The sequence below is a fragment of the Corvus hawaiiensis genome, chromosome 19 (assembly GCF_020740725.1).
Source record: "Corvus hawaiiensis isolate bCorHaw1 chromosome 19, bCorHaw1.pri.cur, whole genome shotgun sequence".
NCBI lineage: Eukaryota > Metazoa > Chordata > Aves > Passeriformes > Corvidae > Corvus > Corvus hawaiiensis.
Genome location: NC_063231.1, coordinates 7,515,291 through 7,532,807, shown reverse-complemented (window position 1 = coordinate 7,532,807; position 17,517 = coordinate 7,515,291). Strand labels below are relative to the sequence as shown.

At 51.8% G+C, this 17,517-nt stretch overlaps 2 protein-coding genes across 9 annotated transcripts in view; both read right to left on the bottom strand.

Moving 5' to 3' along the window:
- Positions 1 to 4,157, bottom strand: part of LLGL2 (LLGL scribble cell polarity complex component 2) — a 33,119-nt gene extending 28,962 nt beyond the window's left edge. For all 6 annotated transcript variants that reach the window (XM_048323550.1, XM_048323551.1, XM_048323552.1 and 3 more), the window contains exon 1: positions 4,122 to 4,157. The gene's annotated coding sequence lies outside the window, so the exon portion shown is untranslated. The remainder of the gene's footprint in view (positions 1 to 4,121) is intronic.
- Positions 4,158 to 5,769: 1,612 nt separating this feature from the next.
- TSEN54 (tRNA splicing endonuclease subunit 54) lies at positions 5,770 to 15,254 on the bottom strand. 3 transcript variants are annotated; one of them, XM_048323557.1, is made up of 13 exons: positions 15,187 to 15,254; positions 14,663 to 14,815; positions 13,555 to 13,618; positions 13,331 to 13,414; positions 11,971 to 12,069; positions 11,622 to 11,674; positions 11,186 to 11,284; positions 9,462 to 10,090; positions 8,943 to 9,003; positions 8,121 to 8,237; positions 7,488 to 7,532; positions 6,874 to 7,047; positions 5,770 to 6,139 (listed from the first exon to the last, which is right to left on the bottom strand). In XM_048323557.1, the coding sequence occupies exons 1-12, from the start codon at positions 15,213 to 15,215 to the stop codon at positions 6,897 to 6,899; spliced, it is 1,584 nt and encodes a 527-aa protein (XP_048179514.1). In that variant the 5' UTR covers positions 15,216 to 15,254; the 3' UTR covers positions 5,770 to 6,139; positions 6,874 to 6,896. The 3 variants fall into 3 exon arrangements, with proteins under 3 accessions (XP_048179514.1, XP_048179513.1, XP_048179515.1); XM_048323556.1 differs by having other exon boundaries at positions 5,770 to 7,047; XM_048323558.1 differs by lacking the exon at positions 7,488 to 7,532 and having other exon boundaries at positions 5,770 to 7,047.
- Positions 15,255 to 17,517: the final 2,263 nt, after the last annotated feature.

Here is a 17,517-nt window from a genome sequence, read left to right as displayed (position 1 = left end):
ATTCTCTTCTTTTAAGATGTATTGAGAGCAGCTGTTTAGAGGCAACAATAGCCCAAGGCTGAGCCAAACCAAGTTTTGCTGGTACTCAGGACATGGACACCTGACAGCAGAGCTCAGAGTGCCCTGAACATCAAACTCCTGCTGCTTCCTTACCCTGAATGCTCAGCTAAACACAGCAACGTCCCCTTTTTCACCTCATTGGATTAGATCCAGACACAAAGCAAAATCTCCTCCCTATTCATATAGAAAGGCAGTGAAAGCATGAGTCGCAAAACGATCCTGTTTCCAATCACAGACTAAGGAGCAGTTAAACATCAAAACCAGATTTCATTCTGTCTTCCTTGCTCAGCTCCATTTATTTCAGATGCCAAGATGTGGTATGTGAACCCATATTCAACTGAAGGACAAATGCTCCTTCCCAGGAGCAGCATTAATTGTTCCTCACAGCTGAGTGTTACCAATCCCAGAGCTCCACGTTTTCCTTTGGCTTCCCTGCTTCTGCACACAGTAATGTATCTCGGTGCCAGTGTACAGCTTGCTAAGACACTCTCCCATCATTTATCTCCATCAACTTGGCATAGCCTGGCAGGGAATTACCCTGTGCAGAAATTCGTTGCAATTTTTCCTTATGTCCTCCCATGAGAGTGGAGTTTCCAGCCAAAATGTTGTAAGTCCCAAAAACACAAGTTAATCCAGTCTTACAAGAAGAGGAAGCCCAGGTCAGAAGGTTTTACTACGTAGACAGTATTAGGTGTGGATGCAGTCTCAAGTTAACCCCACGACAAAAACATACCCATAATGGGTTTATTTTGCTCACGTAGCAGAGTTGCAAGGTACCATCTGTGTGCTTCCTTGGCAACTTTTACTCAACTTGAACAGGTTTTCAGTGGGATGCAGTCCAAGAGCTTTCTGTTCAAAATGCCAGCAAGTATCTCAAGAACTCTTAAATCCTGCCTTGATTTAGGTCTCCTTCTCATTCCTTCCTCAGCACTCCTTCCTGCTTACAGGTCCTTGAAGGGAGAGCTTATACCTATGCATCTGATAACACTTTATGAACCCTGCTAAAATAAAAGAGGCCTTATCAACCAGCTTTGTTTGAACTCCAGGCAGCTGGTGCTGCTATAACAAACCGTCAGCACCATGGCATTGTCTGAACCAGGTTCTCTCCTGCACCCAGGAGTTTGCCTTGTTGCTGTTACCAACACAGTCAGCAGCAACAGAACAGAGGCTGGGTCATCTGCACAGCAAAAAGCTCTTCCTTAGCACCAGTGATCTCACACCAACAGAACTGAGCAAAGTATCACTTAAATACCAGACTTACCACATTTATCAATTACAGGTGCCATGAGTCACTGGGAAAGGATGAGTTTAAGAACAATTTTAGCCTGAAATCAATGAAACGAGCCTGAGCTATTCTTTAACTGCTCCTCTCTACCACCCTGCTTGGCTGTGACAGACTGTCAAGGCAGATACTCACGGAGAAAGCCCAAGCCAAGCAGAACAGCTAAAGCACGGGAAGGAGCAGTTGCAGTACACAGAGACAAGTGTAAGACACCCCCTTCTTTTCCCAGGAGAAGGAAGATGTTCTAACATTAATCTCAGTTTAATGAGACCATGCAGAGATCTCCCTTATACAACTGCTGAGCCACTGCTATCCCCCAGCCCTTGCAGCTTCATAAACAGGAGAGTGTTCAGGTGCACCTTGCATACAGTAGTCAGAGAGGAAAACCAAGAGATCCTCTAGAAAGAAGTTATTTTAGTGAACCTGGAGAGACAGACAGTGAAATGAACAACTGAACATACTGTGGCAACACCACGTGCAGGTGGCTGCCCTCCCAAAACACAAACAATATTAAATAAAAGATCAGATATCGATTGTCCAAGAACTCTGAAAATAACTGAGAACCAATCACACAACTCAGGCAAGTTCACGTACTTCCACAGCCTTGTGCTTGGAGTTACCAGGATCCGCCCACCTGCAATGAATTTGGGAATTGTGCAAACCTTGTGTGTCATTATGACTCCTATTGTGTTCTCCTTGTCATGGGGGCATGACAACACAAAGTTTCAAAATGCTACAGCAGAACAAAGTCTTTGCACTGAACAACATTATTGCCCATGATGCAAAACCCTTTGTAGGCTTTGCTAAGAAGCATGAATTGAACAGAAGAGTGGCTTGTAACTTTGGAGCAGCATTTTACACACAGTGGGTCAATGGAGCAAACCACAAAAGCTTTTGCTTCATAAAGCAACACAAAGAGATCCGGCTATGAGAAACTTTTATATGAGAACTGGAGTTTCCATACAATTTCTGCATAGAAACCAAACCAGTTCCTCCTTTGGTATTTTAAAGAAAGATGATGGTACTAGCAGTATCACATACTTTTATTGCCATGTATTAACTGCAAGACATATGTTTAAAACCTCCCTTGCTCTTTGACATTTCTCAAGCCTCTGTGTCAGCCAAGCAGAGACACACCTCTTCTATAAGCAATTCCCAGAAATAATTATGTTACCATACCAGAAGGCCACTGGTAGATAAAGGGCTCTCAACTGGCTTAACTCCTCCAATACTTTTCTTTGGTCAGCTGTTATAGCACCTGCAATTTGTTGAAAACCAAATAAAAGACATTCCTCAGCACCATGCTATGAAGATGTTTGAGAACTCTTCTCGCTTTCCAATACCATGAACTATATGGAGCTCCTCAACAGGCTACAGGCAGCACTGAGCAGGATTAGGGACTGCCCACTACTGGCACAGATCATCCTCATCTCCTCCATGGGCCAGTCTATCCCTACAAGGAACGTGCCAGGATGCACGGAGGAGCCTTGGGATGTACCAGCACTTTGCATTCCACTTGCCAGAAGCAGCAGCTTCCCGAATCAAAGGTAAGATCACCAGGCAGCTGCTCTGGGCACTCAGCTTCAGCTGGGACTTGGTAAAGCCAGATATTCCAGTTGACTGAAGTGCTCTCAGATGACTACAAAGAGCAGCATTCCCCATCGAGTAAGACATGACAACGGACAACTTTTACTTCCACCATCTCAGTGCAGCTATCCCCCTGTCCTGCCACCATCCCCACACCAGCACAAGGCTTTGTGCCATTGGCTGCAGAAATACAGACCCAGGAGTCGGATTCAACTGCTCTACACCATCAACAACACTAAACACAAACACGCAAAGCTTTCTCCAACGTCATGGTTAAGCCTCAGCTCCAGGAGGGGAGATACCAGCAACAGCCTGTTCCCATGGCACAACGAAGGGCAACCTGAGACAAAGGCTGAACAACTTGTCTCATCGTTTTATTACACCTGTTTCCTGCCTGCTGGAAGTAACGTGCTTCTTCACTCAGCAAGTTCTCACAACTTTTGGAGGGGAAAAAAAATAGCGACAAGATGCATTTAAGACGGGCATAGGAAAAAAAAAAAAGAGAGACAGAAAATGCTAACAGAATATCCCGAGGGAGTCAGTCACTGCAGTTCTTGTTCTTGTCTTCTCCAAGACTCGCTGCTTGGAATCAGCGGCAGCACTGGAGACCTGCGGGGCCGGGCTGCGGGCAGGGGCATCTCCCACCGCAGGACGGGACGGGAGCGGTTCCCGCAGCCCCCGCGCCCCGGGAGCGGCCCCGGCCCGGACCCGCTCGAGGGCCGGGCAGGAAGTCCCGGAGCGGCTGCCGCCACCTCCCCGGGGAATCCCGGGATGCGGAGCTGCCGCGCGGTAAGCAGGGGGGCTGCGCGCTCCGGCCGGGACAGACACAGCGCAGCGAGCCCGGGAAAGGACACAACAGCAAACAAAACCCCATCAGCCCTCAGCGCCGCGGCTGCAAGTTCCACGGGGAGCCACTGCCGCGTCCCCAGGTGCGTCGGGGCTTCAGGTGTGGGTAGCCCCGACACGGCCGGCCCGGGCAGCGCGGAGGGCCCGGGCACCCGCGAAGTAAACCCCCGCGGGGGCGGAGGCACCGGCGAGCACCTGCCGGCCCCGCCGCGCAGCCCAGCACGGGCGGGCATGGCGGGGACCGCCCCGGCGAGCTCTGCCGGGGCCGCGCCGTCGGACCCCTCGCCGAGACCCCTCCCCGGAACCCCTCCCGCCTCCCCGCGCGGCCGCAGCGAGCGGCGCTCACCTGTGGGGGCTGGGGCCGGGCCGCCCCGGCCGCGCTCCGCTCCGCGCCCGCTCCCCCTCAGCTGCGCGGCGGCGGCGGCGGCCTCGCTCCGCGGACACCTCCGGGCGCGGCGGGGCGGGGCCGGGGCAGGACCGCCCCCGGGGCGGGGCCCGCTATGCAAACACACGCGTGGGCGGGGCGTCGCATGCAGATAAAGCCGCGCCGCGGCCCCGCCTCTCTTTTTAATCCGGCGCGCTCATGAATAATTCAGCAGCGCGCTCGCTGCGGCCAGTCAGGGAAGGGCTCCGCGCGGCTCGCGGAGCGCGGGCACCCGGCACCGGGAAAGGCGAAGGGGCGGCGGGGAAAGGCGGCCGGGAAAGCCGCCTCCGGGGCCGGGCTTCGGGGCCCTTCCTCCCGGCTGCAGCTCCACGGGGGAACTCCCAACTTCCACGGCTTTGCCTGTGAAAATAGACAGACTACAGAGTCGAAGCCTTCGCTGGAGAGACGGACACAAGTATGGCTGCACAGCCCGGCAGCAGCCAGCCCGTGTCCTGCTGCAGGGGACAGCAGCTGGACAAGGAAGCTGTACTTATGTAGGGGGCAATGGCAGGCAAAGGTTTGCCCACTCTGCATCCATGCAAAAGCTTGAAATTATCTCTGACAAGGGTCCAGTAACAGTATTTCACCCACGTTTTCAAAAATGATGTTTTTCAGTTAAACACTCAGTTCTCTCATCTTCTTGCAATGCTCAGCCAATCTACATCACAGGCCAAAATGGAGTATCAGTCTGGATCATGCTCCTATTCTGGGGTGGGTAAAGGCACCATCAGATGTTACGGTGCTTAGCAAGGCAGCCACAGTTTCTCAATCCTCCCTGCAGTGGTTATTACATTGTAATTGTCTTGTGCTGAATCAGGGAGTCTCTGCCCCAGCGAAACTCACTGGGTGGCTCTCGCAGAGTTCATCGATACAATTCCACCTTGGCGTAAGGAGACGAGACTGATTGAAATCAACAGGAGTGAGTTTGACCTAATTCCAGGACAAACATGAGCCCTGTGGGTCAGGCTGGAGCTCTCCCGGCTGAGCTTGTTCTTAGAAACTCTCTTCCCACTGCCTTTAATCTGTTGAACAGTCTGGGAGAATGCTGAGGGCAGATGGGGCTGCCAACCCTGGCTTTAAGGAGAACTATCAGAGCCAAAGCACTGCTGGAAGGAGGAAGAGGAAGGCGAGGGAGCGTGGGAGGAGTTGCCAGACCCTCACCTCGGCAGAGCCCTGGCGACTTCCAGCATCTGATAACCGGGGTGTGTGTGTGAAGCAGAAGCAGGTGCTGGCGGCAGAGCCACGGCACCCTGGGCTACGATACCTCTGACCATGCAGGAGGAAGATGAATGAGGAAGAAGTGTCGTGTGCCGACAGGAACTGCACGCGGATGTCGGGACACCTCCAGGCTCTGAGTCACGCTGCCCTCCCCGGGAACAGGGCAGCGGCTGCATCCAAGCATAGAAGGCGTGGGAGCAGGGTTACCAGGGTTACACAGCCACAGGGCTGTATGACCTTGAGCAGGCATTCACCAGCTGCTGCTGCTAGGGTCCCAGTAGCATCCACAGTCTCCCTCTGCACAACTTAACATTTCTAGGGGAATTAAGAACCACACCAAGGAGCTTGCATCGTTGGAAAAGGGTTTTTTTTATTGCTTAGCCTTCTCCATATCTCCAAAAGGAATTTAAAAAATACCAAATAAAACACATCTAAACCAGTTGCTATTACAGTTCTGAAAACTTTGATACCAAACACAGCCATGCTTAGCTCACTTCCACCCACTGAACAGACCTTCTGGCACCTGGCACTTTTGGCATAGAGGCTAAAGAAAATTTAGTACCTGGATATCCTGGTGGAGAGCAATGGTATCCTCAGTTCAGAGCACAACAGCCTCAGGATTGGAAGGTTCATTAGGAATTTGTAGCTTGTTTCTTTACTCAGGGATCTCTCACTTGCAAGAGAAATAACAAGGATCCACAGCCAGGAAAGAGGATGTTGGGCTGAAAAAGAGGTGCTGCAGTTCAGCCCTGGTGAGACTATCAGATGCAGCATGCTGATAGTGGTGGTCAAGTTTTAGCATGGCTTAACACTGTGTGGCCAAAATGCATCTCAGCACAGCTGCTGCAGGAGGCCTTCTGCAATGCTCTGGGGCTTTCTGACCTCTGGCTGATGAAATTGTGTTCAAGGCACAGTTTCCTGCTCTCAAGTGTCTGGAAACTTTCCTCCAGGTGACTGAGTTTATGGCCATGCCTTTTACAGACCAGAATCTGATCTGATGGTTGTTGGCACAGCTGAATGACAGAGGCTCAGGACACCAGCACTGATCAGCTTATTCTGTCCCTGACTGACCTCAGCGACACTCCAACCATTCCATTGGTGTAGCACAGTGGTTCTTTACATGTGACAAAACAATCACCAGCAAAGTGTTTTCTACTAGACCACAGTCAGCAAAAGATGACACAGGAAAGGCAGGTTGGTGGTCCATGAGGTGAGAAAGCTGGAGAGCCAGTGGCTTCAAGAACAAAGCAGTGTGTACTCCAGCCCAGAAACGCCCAGCTAAGCTGAACACACTTGTTTGCTGTATTATGCCTGAGCCATCTGGGTGGGTGAAGTCTGTAACAGCCAATAAAGTGGCCAACTTCCCAAGGTTCCAGTTATCACAGGCTCTGTTTTGTGTAATATTTCATTAATCAGGAAAACAAGTCTGAGTAAAGCTCTTCCCTTCATCCCATACCATTTCTGCAAGTGACAGCAACTTCAGTGATTAACATCAATGGGCAGCTTGAACTCCTTCAGTGAATAGAAGGTGATTTCTCCATGATCCACCAGAGCAAACACCAGAGGGACGTCCCCACTCAGATACGTCACCTGCTTCAAAGCCCGCAGGGATGGGATCTGCTCATCAAAGCTACAAAGAGAAAAAAAATCTTGTTTGTTCTCCAAGCAGGAGGAACACAGAGGCAAAGCTGTCCTGGCCAGCCATCACAACAGCTCCCTTTGGCCTGACGAGCTGGTAGTGATCCTCCCCACCCATTTCAGTACAAGCAGGAGGCTGCCAGCCCTGAGAGTGAGTACCCAGCATGCTGGGAACTGGGAGCTGTTGAATCCTTTGCCAAAAACAAGGATAACTGCACACTGCTCCATGCTGCGCCCATTAGATGCAGCTCACAGGGATATTGGCAAATGGCCAATCCACTGCAATCTTAATACCTTTGTGCTGGGAAGATCTTTAGGTTGCTGGGATCAACATCTGACCTGCTTTTCCCTCCTTTTGATTCTGCAGAGTCTGTTTGTTCATCAATGAAAATATTAATGCAACAAGGATCATCCTACTGGCTCATGACATACCTTGATAAAACTGCATTACCACCTTCCTTGCTCTGTCTACTACAGCTGCAGAGAGCAGAGGGACAGTTTTAGTAAAGCAAAATGAGAAAAGGCAGAAACTGAACTTTGTACCTAGCTATGGAGTTTAAGTATCAGGTTCTGGATCCTGTAAGAAAGGGGACACCTACCCTCTGTTCCTAGTGATCTTAAAGTTACACTTGACAAGGATCAAAATACTGAACCCATGGCTCAGAGCCTGTAGCAAGCTCTGGGGACATTCATCTCTGCAGAAATCACAGTGATCGGCACTGACTTGAGGATTCAGCTCCCTCAGCACTGGGTTCTACCTGAATTTCACAAGCATTGCATAAAAGCTGTGGCTTCTTTCTCCTGACTCCCATAATATTCAGACATGAGCAGCAACCAGATGACCAAATAGTGTGGGTTGAATGCAAGGGCGGGGGAGAAGGAGAGGAATTGTCAGCCACAGCCTCCAACAAAGGAGGAGGAACTGAAAGGGGAAAAAAAAAAAAAAAATCCTGGGCAGGACCACCCTCAAGGGAGACACTCTGATGATCTGTAAAGCTCACAAAATGCTGGGTCATTTACAGATCATTAGGACTTCGTTTCCACAACAACAACTGCAATGGGTACCTCCGAACACACATCCTGACATGGGGCTTCCCAGGGTTTGTCTTCTTAAACTTGGACACGGCATCTGCTTGATACACGTTGAAGTCTATCTTCATGGCCTCTGGGTCCTCCTGCAGCCTGCAGGGGAACACACCCACACAGTATAGGATCGAAACACTGCAGGGTATGGATACAGCAGAGAAAAGAGGGAGCAAAAACTCCTGAGGCCTGACTAATTTGGGTCCCTTGATAGGTTTCACTCCTCAAAGGACTGACCTTGCAACTGTTTTATTTACTTTCCAGAGCTTTCCCGTAGTCAGACCAGAGCAAGATCCTGGCTCACATCTACCCCACAGCCTTGCAAGAAGCAGCACTAACAAAGACAGGAGAAAAGCACTGCAGGGACTGCACACAAGCACCACAGACTCTGAGGCAGGAGCAGAACCAAAAGTCCCAAAGCCAAGGTTTTATAACCACTGTAGCAGGGATGGCAGCACATTCCAGGGACGAGGCATAGGTGAAACCCAATCAAACCTCTGGAGGAGATACCTGGCTGGGGTGCAGAGAGGGAAGGGCAGGGTAAGAGAGCAACTCTGCTGTTTTAACTGGCCTGGAAAGCCCTGGCTCTGTTGCTGCAGGAGGCGGTACTGCATGGAAATGTACCCCCTCACTAGAAATGCAAGGGGGTCATGGGGCAGAGCACTGTATCCTCTCGGCACCCTGGCAGCATGTGAGGCAGCTCCCAAACTGCTGCTGGGAGCACCTCACAGACCTCACAAGCAGGGACAGTCACAAGACACTCCCGCTCCCCAACAGCTCCAAGCTGACTGGCTGGATACTAACCGGGAGGCTCCATCCAGGATGTGGGAGGGCTGCAGCACACTGATCTGCTGGAGGAGCGCAGCTGGAGGGAGAAGGAACGGGAAAGGATCAGACCACCAATTTCCCTCCCAGGGCACTCCAAACACTCTACACCACCCACAAGCCTTCCTCCTCCGACAATGGTTGGCAGCTCCACAGTCACCACTGGCTACTTCAAAGACCTCAACTTCCTTGTCTCCTCCCAGCACACAGCCCAGACGTTCTGCAGTTGCTTTGCATCTTGCTGGCCCTGACTCCACATGTCTAACAGCCCAGCAGGAAGGACTGAAATACAGTAGGACATGGGGAATGGATTAGAAGACCTCCCAAGGCCTGTTTATCCTGGCACTTGAGTGGGCTATAGAAAGATTCTCCTGCTCAAAGTACTGTCCCCAAAACTGATGTTCAGTTTCTCCATGTGATCCCGTTTGCTGCTGCATACCAGGCACTCTTTCACAGGGCTGGGAGGGAGAGAACGGTCCCAGTTCCCAGAGCCACTACCTGGCGAGGTCACTTCTTCTGGCCGCAGCAGTGGTGTGACAGCTTGGTCCCACAGGTGTGACGGTCGTTTCCAAACCCTCTGCTGTCTCCTCTGCTCCAAGAGGGCTTTGTACTCCTGCCAGTTGGAGCAGCGTCTCACCTCCTGGTCGGCGTTGACACTGCTCTTGTACCTGCTCTCCCTCTCCCATTGCTTCCTCTCCTTCCGTGACAGCTTCTCCTGCTTCTGGTTGATCCGTGTGCACCAGGAAGCTGCATCCACCTCCCTGCCCGGCACGTTCTCTGGCAGAAGCCTGTTGTCAGGGGAGGGCAGATGTGTGCATGGCTGGTCTGGGGCCACGTTGGGAAAGGTGATGGTGGTAAAATCCCAGCGGGGTGCATGGGTACCAGTACTGCTCTCCTTGTGGTCTCCAACCTGCCTGCTGGAGAAGCTCAGAGAGTGCTTTTGTCCTGTATCAAGGGGAACTGGCATTGACTCTCCCTCTGCACTGCCAGCATCTGATTCCTTTGGCTGCACTGACAAAGCCTTTTCATCCATGGGAATGGAGTCTCCACAGTCATCTCCATCTTTGCTGGAGGTCCCTTCAGCTTCTGGAAGGTCCTCAGATACTTTACATTTCTTCTCATGCGACCTAAAGACAAAGGAACAGTAAAAAATTCAGGAAGAGCATGTGGTAGAACTTAATTTAAATCCTGCCTGCTCCCTGCTAACAGGAAGAATGCAGTCTGCCAAGCCTGAAGGAAGGACAGCAAAGGTGGCAGGAACCCCCAGACAGGTCTGCAAATCCTTGACAACAACCTCCTGGTTTGTGAGACAAATGAGAAAAGAAAAAAAGCAGGCCAAAACTAAGCAGTGAATGCCAAATGCAGAATAAACTTCTGAGAAGTCCTGCACAAGGTTTGACTTCAATGCCCAAGAGAATCCCAGCCTTGATTTGTATAGACAATGTTCCCAACCTGCCATGCCAGGTCCACACCCCAGACACTGACCCAAACACCTCCATGCAAACATGATGGACTTCAGCCAAAGCAGCGCAGACCAGGCAGAAACCTGGCTGCCAGCACCTCTTACTGGTGTGAGATTCAGACCCTGATTCCAGAGAAGACAGGGCAGTTCTTAGACCAGCAGTTTAATCTCACAGTTCCTACAGTTCCACAATTCCTCGGGCACTGATTTACTGTTAACAGGGACTCCCCAGCCTCATCCTCCCGTTTCTGAAAGGCTGACGCCACCTCCTGGGAACTGTCAGAATTATGAGCAAAATTACTTATTGTCAGTTTGTGGTGATGTTTTGGACATGTGCAAGCCCCAGGATGCAACTCTGCTCTCTGCTGTTGAGTCTTGGCAGATAAGTTGGACTGAGGAGGTGGGTGAGAGATGTGCACTGTGGTAGCTGTGCTCCTGCTAAAAAAGGGTAGGAGAAGGCACCTGACGTGTTTCTTCTGCACTGACCTCTCTACCCTTCTCTTGTGGCATCTCAGCACCACAGCTGGGGGATTGAGGGCAATTTGCCCCTCTTAACCCTGGCATGAAGCACACACACGACAAAAGGGAACACTGCAAAGCGTTCAGGAAAAGCGCTGCACTGCTTGGGGACAGCCAAGAGCAACTGTGCCAGACAAGGTCACCCCCAGCAGGAGGGCCTGGGGACACTGCAGCAAAGCAGCTGCTCCTGAGCCAGCGTGGCCTGAAGAGGGTGGGAGAAGACTTTGGGCCACATCCTTACTGGGGGCTGGAACTCCTCCTCCTCTTGCAATGGTGTTTCCCAGAGCTCTTGCAGTGACTTTCCAGGTTCAGCTGCCTCTCGTAGGGAGACGGGACAGTGCTGGAAGGAGAGACCAACACAGAGGCTGAGAGCAGGGCGAGGTAGTGGAACTGCCTTCTGCTCAGCCCCCAGGATACAGCAACCAAAGGTACAGAAAATGCCCAGGTGGGACCAGTATGGCCCTCAGTTCATGCCCCATTTCATGTTCCCAATCACCTCCTTAGGAGGGAGGAGCAAGGAAGGGTAGAGTGCCACTTTTAGCCTTTAATCCTCCCAAGAGGTAGAATGCAGGGCCAAAGTCCTCTTCTCTGCCACTCCCTGGGGCCAGGCAGTGGGTACAGAGAGTCTCAGGGTCTTCAGGAAGGATAAAGCAGCACGGGAAGGAAAAGTTGGTTACCTGGGGTTGAATCTCAGTACAATATAACCCAGTTGCTTCAAGTGGCTGAACACCTTAGAGGAAAGGAAAGCAATAAGGTTAAATGACAGCCCTAAACACAAACTATTTACTTCAGTTCCATTATGACTGTGTGAACACAGTGGGGCAGTGGCAGAAGAGAAAATGCCAGGGTTAGGACCCAAAGCAAAGGTGGGGAAACAGGAATTGAACATCTGGAAGATGGGAACAACTGAGGATGACTTCCCTCCCAGATCATCCTACCCTGCTTCCAGCCACTGGAAGAGCTTGTGTGGCAGAGGCTGGGCTTTCTGCCTTCATCCTCCTGCAACAGCTGGAGGTCCCAACACACCTGGTAATGTGACAGGCTCATTGCCTCCTGGCACAGCAGGGTCTCGTAGGCTTCCTGGACTGACAGGGGCAGATCCCTGTAAAAGAGCTGGACAGAGCCCTGCAGGGCAGAAGATTGGTGTGAGAGTCACAGGAACAAATCTATGCAAGCTCACACCAGTCCTTTCCTACTGGTCCTGACAGCTGGTCCCAGCACCCTCCTTGAAATGATATTCATCTCTGCCCATGTGCCACCTGGATTACTTTCAGTCCCTCTCCCATACCCAGTTCCCCCATACCCTGGTTTTATCAGCCAGGTAAGAAGTTCCCACCCACAGCTCTCAATTCCTGCTCCAGCTCCTGCATCTGTTTGGAGGATGCAGCTGGGAGCAAAATGCTCAACTGATAAAATAATCACTGCTTTGAGAGATAATTTAACTTTGATGATCTGAGTGATTCAGAACACAGCACAACAACAAAAGTACTTACAACTAGCATAACTGAGAACTGGAGCAGAAGAATCAACAGCAGCTTCAGGAGGCATCAATTGGTGCCTCCTCAGAAGCATTTACTTTCTTCACAGATCCAGAGATCCCATAGGTAACTTCTCCAGGGAATAACAAATTACCTCCAGGAGACTGTTTTAAGCTACACCTCTTTTTCCTCCTTTTTGTTTTTTTTTAGATGGTGTTTACTCATAAAGAAAACAAAACCCTAGGAACCACACCTTTCCCATGAGATAGGCTGAAGGCACCTCACTGGGCTTTTCTGCTTTTGGGGGGATTTTGTACTCAGCATCTGACTAAACTATTTTATTGCCATCAATTTGTTTACAAACTATTTGTCAGAATGCCAGGGGTAAAAAAGCCCCACCTTTGCTGTCAGGATTTAAAGGATGGCATCAGACACTCACAATCTGTTTGTTTTGCTAAGGGATAAAAGTTCCCTTTACATCAATGCACCAATTGTACTGATAACAGGCTTTGGTGGAAAGACAAAAAAAGACCCTCTCTACCGCAAAGAAATCCAGCTGAGCCCTAAGCAGCATTTCTGCAAGCAGAGAAGCACTGAACACAACATGGTCTCACTACTCTGTCTACCACACTTAAATTTCGTTCTGCCATATGTACTGGGAAGAAATCCCAAGCAGCAACCCCAAAGATCTCTGCTTAAGATGAATGAACCAGCCACAGATCCAACTAAGACACGCTGTCAGTGACACAGAGGCTGCTTGAGAGTACAAGGTAAGAACCCACACCTGGTGACAAACAGCTCCATCAGCAATACACTAAAAGAGACAATCCCTTGAGAATCAGGTGTTTATCAGTTGCTACAGCTCCTCCAATCGTTCAGTGAGGACCCAGTGCCTCGGCCCTACTTACACACTCCAGCAGGTACAGAGCTTCCTCGGGCAGCAGACACTGTTTGCCTCGTTCCGAGAACCCCATGGTGTGCCAGAACTTCCCCTGGAACAGGAGCACAAATCCCTGATGGGCTCTGGCTGTTCCCTGCTGACAGCCAGGCTCCCTCCCATTGCAAGAAGTAAATTAAAGAATCTGTGAGGCAGCAGGAGATGATGGCACTGAGCACACTCTGTAGCACTCACCGCAGGGGACTTCAGCTCCACGATGCCCTGTTCTGGCTTCCACTCAGCTTTCACCAGATTCCCCCTGAGAAGGTTAAAGATTAGTTTTTTACCACTTGTGATTTCTACAATCAACTCCTAGTGTAGCAACACAGCAAGCTCAGGAAGGTGTCAAAAGGCAGGAAATTTCCAGGTGGCATTTTTACAAGGCATTAGAAGGACATCATCCCCTGGATCTAGCAGCACCAGTGTGTCATCACCAACCAGTTAAAAGTGTCTTTGGTCAGCACCACAGAGGCATGTCCCTAGGCTACAGCAGCCTGCTGGAGATGCATGGCCTGAGCCAGGCTATGTGGATATTGAGGAACTAACACAGGTCATCCAGAGAAGCTGTGGCTGCCATATTCCTGGAAGTGTTCATGGCCAGGCTGGATGGGGGTCTGAGCAATCTGGTCTAGTGGAAGGTGTCCTTACCCACAGCAGGGATTCCAATGGGGTGATGATCTCTAAGGTCCCTTCTGACCCAAACCATTCTGTGATTCTGTATCATACTCAGCTGCTGCCAAGACATCCTCAAATCACCGCACCCCACCCACAGGGACTCACAGGGAAAAATTAATAGCTGCAGGCCAAGCAGAGAAAGTATGTGTTGAGAAGCAGGTGTGAGTGTCTCCCAAGTGATAAGCTCCAAAGTCTGGCAGCATTGTTGAAACCACAAAAACTGATAAACCAGGGACACTGGCCCCTGGTCAAATCTGCACAAGGCCACACAGGAGCATCAACAAGACACTCTGTAACATGGATTATGCCCAAGAAGGCAGTGGCTGCAAAGGCTACAGGATTATACACACCCCTGTGAAAACCAAGAGCCCTGTGAGGGACTTTCTGAACCCACAGGTGTGCCAGCATGTCCCCGTGCTCCTGCAGGGACAGCCAGGCTGTGTCGCACTGTTGCTGCTCCAACCCGGGCACTGACCGCATGTGAACTGCGGGGGTCTTACTGTGCTGACCAACACCTCCTGCTACCAACAGCTCGATCCTGCCGTAACCCCCGAGCTGTGCTCTGCCCGCCGGCATCCCCCCTTCCAGGGAAAAGCCATTCCCAGCGCCGCTCCCGGGACAGACTTACGGCCGCTCCGGGCGCTCCTCGGACAGCAGCCGCCACTGCTCCTCGCAGCAGCGCCGCAGCCTCTCGGCCTGCCGGGCCGAGCCGTCGGGGACGAAATCCTTCTGCCCGCGGGGCCTCCGCGGGGCCTGCCGACCCTCCGGCTGCTCCGCCGTGCTGCGGGGCGACAGCGGGGCGCTGAGGGACGGGAGAGCGGCCGACAGCCCCAGTACCGGGGCTCCGGGCCGCGGGCAGAGCCGGGGCACCCCGGACTGCAGTGCCCGGTCCTCCCGTACTCCGGTGGCCACACCGGATCCCCGTACCGGTGTTTCCCCTCGTACCGCGGGTCGCCCCGGTATCTCCCCGGCCCCCTCATCGGAGGTTCCCCGCGGTGCCTCCTTTTCCCCGGTACCACGGTTCCCCCCAGTGCTTCTCCGGTCCCCCATGGCGCAGGCTCCCTCGGTGCCTCCGCTTGCCCGCGGTACCTCCTCAGCCCCCTCACCGCGGGTCCCCCCGGTGCCTCCCCGGTCTCCCCCTGCCCGCCCCACCTGAGGCGGCGGGACCCGCCGGGCTCCATGGGCACGTGCCGGACGAGCGGCCTTCCGCCGCCGGGCAAGAGCGCCGCCAAGAGGGGCGGGCGCCTCCAACGCGCCCCCTGGCGGCTCGGAGGACCAGGAGCGGCGGGGACCGGGCACCGGGAAGGGAACCAGGGACGGGACCGGGAAGAGAACCAGGAACGGGACCGGGAAGGGAACCAGGGACAGGACACCCAGGGCCGGGCACTGGGGAGGGGTGCACCGGGTTTTGCCCCGGGATCTGTCCCAGACCCGCCGTGCTGAGCTGCCCCCGCTTAACCCCCGCCGCTCCCGCGCCCCCTCCGCAGCCGGGATGAGGAGAAGGGAGGGTGAAACGAATGGTGGGTTGGAATAAAGGGCAGGAAGCTCAGGCAGTGATAAATGATACGGGTAAAACAGGCTGGATTTAAGTTTAAAAAAATTTTTTAAAGTTTATTTATTGCTAATTAATATTAGTTCCAGGCTTGGATATCTGCTCTGTCCGCGGCTTCTGGGGAGCAATGCAGCCCCTGGACCACCTCTCCCTCTCCTCTTTCCTGCAGCCATGCTGCTCACAGGACCATCTATCACGTTTTCCCCCCTCTCTCCTCGCTGCACTTTGCCCTTCCTTAAATACATTTCCCCAAAGGAAAAGACATTCTTAAGTAATAAATTCTTAATAATTATAAATAATTCTTATATTCTCATCTATTCTTAAAATCTTATAAATTCAATAAATTCTTCAGCACATTTCCCCAGCATCACTGATGGGCTCAGTTATTTCATGGCCGTGCCCTGCCATGGGGCTGTTGGAACTGTGTGGAACCAGCCAGAAGCATCTGGATGTGCCTGTGTCCTGCCCACTGGGGCAGGAGGATTGTCCCTTCAGTGGTGTCACTATTTCTCCTGTCTCAGGCTCCAGCAGCGGCCAGTGCCATCGGCTGCCTGGAGTATGGAGCAATCCAGTGGGGCTGGAAAATACAAAATCCCCCTGCACCACAGCCTCACACCTCTGCCAACACGGCTGGACTGGCTGCTTCAGGAGGCATGGACAGATCTGATGGGGAAACGCACCAGAAGTTCAAGTTTCGCCTCAATCCTGTCTCCTGTTGCTGTGGGATATCTCACAGGAGGCACTGAGCCTCAAGCAGGAAAAACACAGCTTTTACCCCCGCCAGAGGCCCTGGTTCCAACTGTGGTTTCCCAATAAAAGCCCTTTGACAAGATGCCAACATAGGGAGATGAATGCAAAAACCATTCCCTTCCATTTTCCACTGAAATGATTCAATTTGCACTTCCTGCCTCATTATTTCCTCCTCCTGAACTGAGCCTTCACCTTGTGAGGGGGTCAAGTGATTTTGGCCAGCAGTGCCTCTCCATGGCATGTGGGGGGACAAGGACCCGTGGATGGGATGAGGGGCAGAAGGCTGTGCAGGGGCAGTACTTTTGCACCCTGATTTCCAAAAAATACTTGTATCTCGGATTCTGCTTGATTATCACATAATCCCAGGACTCCTCATCCTGTGGCTTTCAACTTTCGGGCTGTCACCCCTTTGTTTAGCTCAGTCTTCCCTTAAAAGAGCTGTGTTTAAATTGCTCAGGGAAAAGCTCTGATCTAGAATTTGCTTTTGTCACCCACTGTGATTACAAGACCCAGAAATGTCAAGACTAATCTCAATTCATGTTTCTTTTCAATACTGGGATTTTAGCTATCATGTGGTGGGGGGGACGTCCTGTTCCTCTCAGAGGCACCAGCAGAGCCTTGTTGGGATGGGACTCGTGTTCTCCCCAGCTGAATCCTCTTATCAGCCCTAATTCCAAGTGTCATCAGCTGGGTGTGGGTGGTCCTGGGGACTGAACTTCCTATTCTCCACTTAGAAATGGAGGGTGAGGTGGGGCTGGTTTTTCTCTTTAAATATTCTGGGTTTGAGTAAGGATTTTTAACATAAAGTTTTTGTATAGCTGCTTTGAAACTATAACTGTGGTTTTCATGGTGGGGTTTTTTTTATGTGTTTCTTTCATTAAATTTGGGGTCTTTTTCCCTTTCTTCAGGGTGGGACCTGAATGTATTTTGAGTGGAGCTTGACTGTCCTGGATTCTCTTTGTGGACAGGGTTGTGAAAAGAAAAAAAATAACAGTCTCTGAGCTGAGCAGTGCTGAAACCTGGCATCGTGAGTGAATGGTCTGCTCAGGGGGTCCTGGGAGCCGAAACAGTGATGGGTGGGGGACTGTGAGCCTGGAGGCTGCCAGGGAGGAGGAGTGTAGGTGTGTGGCACCAGGGAGAAGAGCAGATCCAGCCCTTGCTGGATGGGTGGCAGGTGAAGC

Excerpts from the sequence above, each read along its gene's own strand:
- TSEN54 (XM_048323556.1), bottom strand. The coding sequence starts at position 15,215 with ATGGAGCCCGGCGGGTCCCGCCGCCTCAG. Across the intron at positions 14,816-15,186 it reads GGCGGGTCCCGCCGCCTCAG|CACGGCGGAGCAGCCGGAGG; the intron begins GTGGGGCGGGCA and ends GTCGCCCCGCAG. Across the intron at positions 7,048-7,487 it reads GGTAATGCAGTTTTATCAAG|CTTTGATGAGCAGATCCCAT; the intron begins GTATGTCATGAG and ends TTCTCTTTGTAG.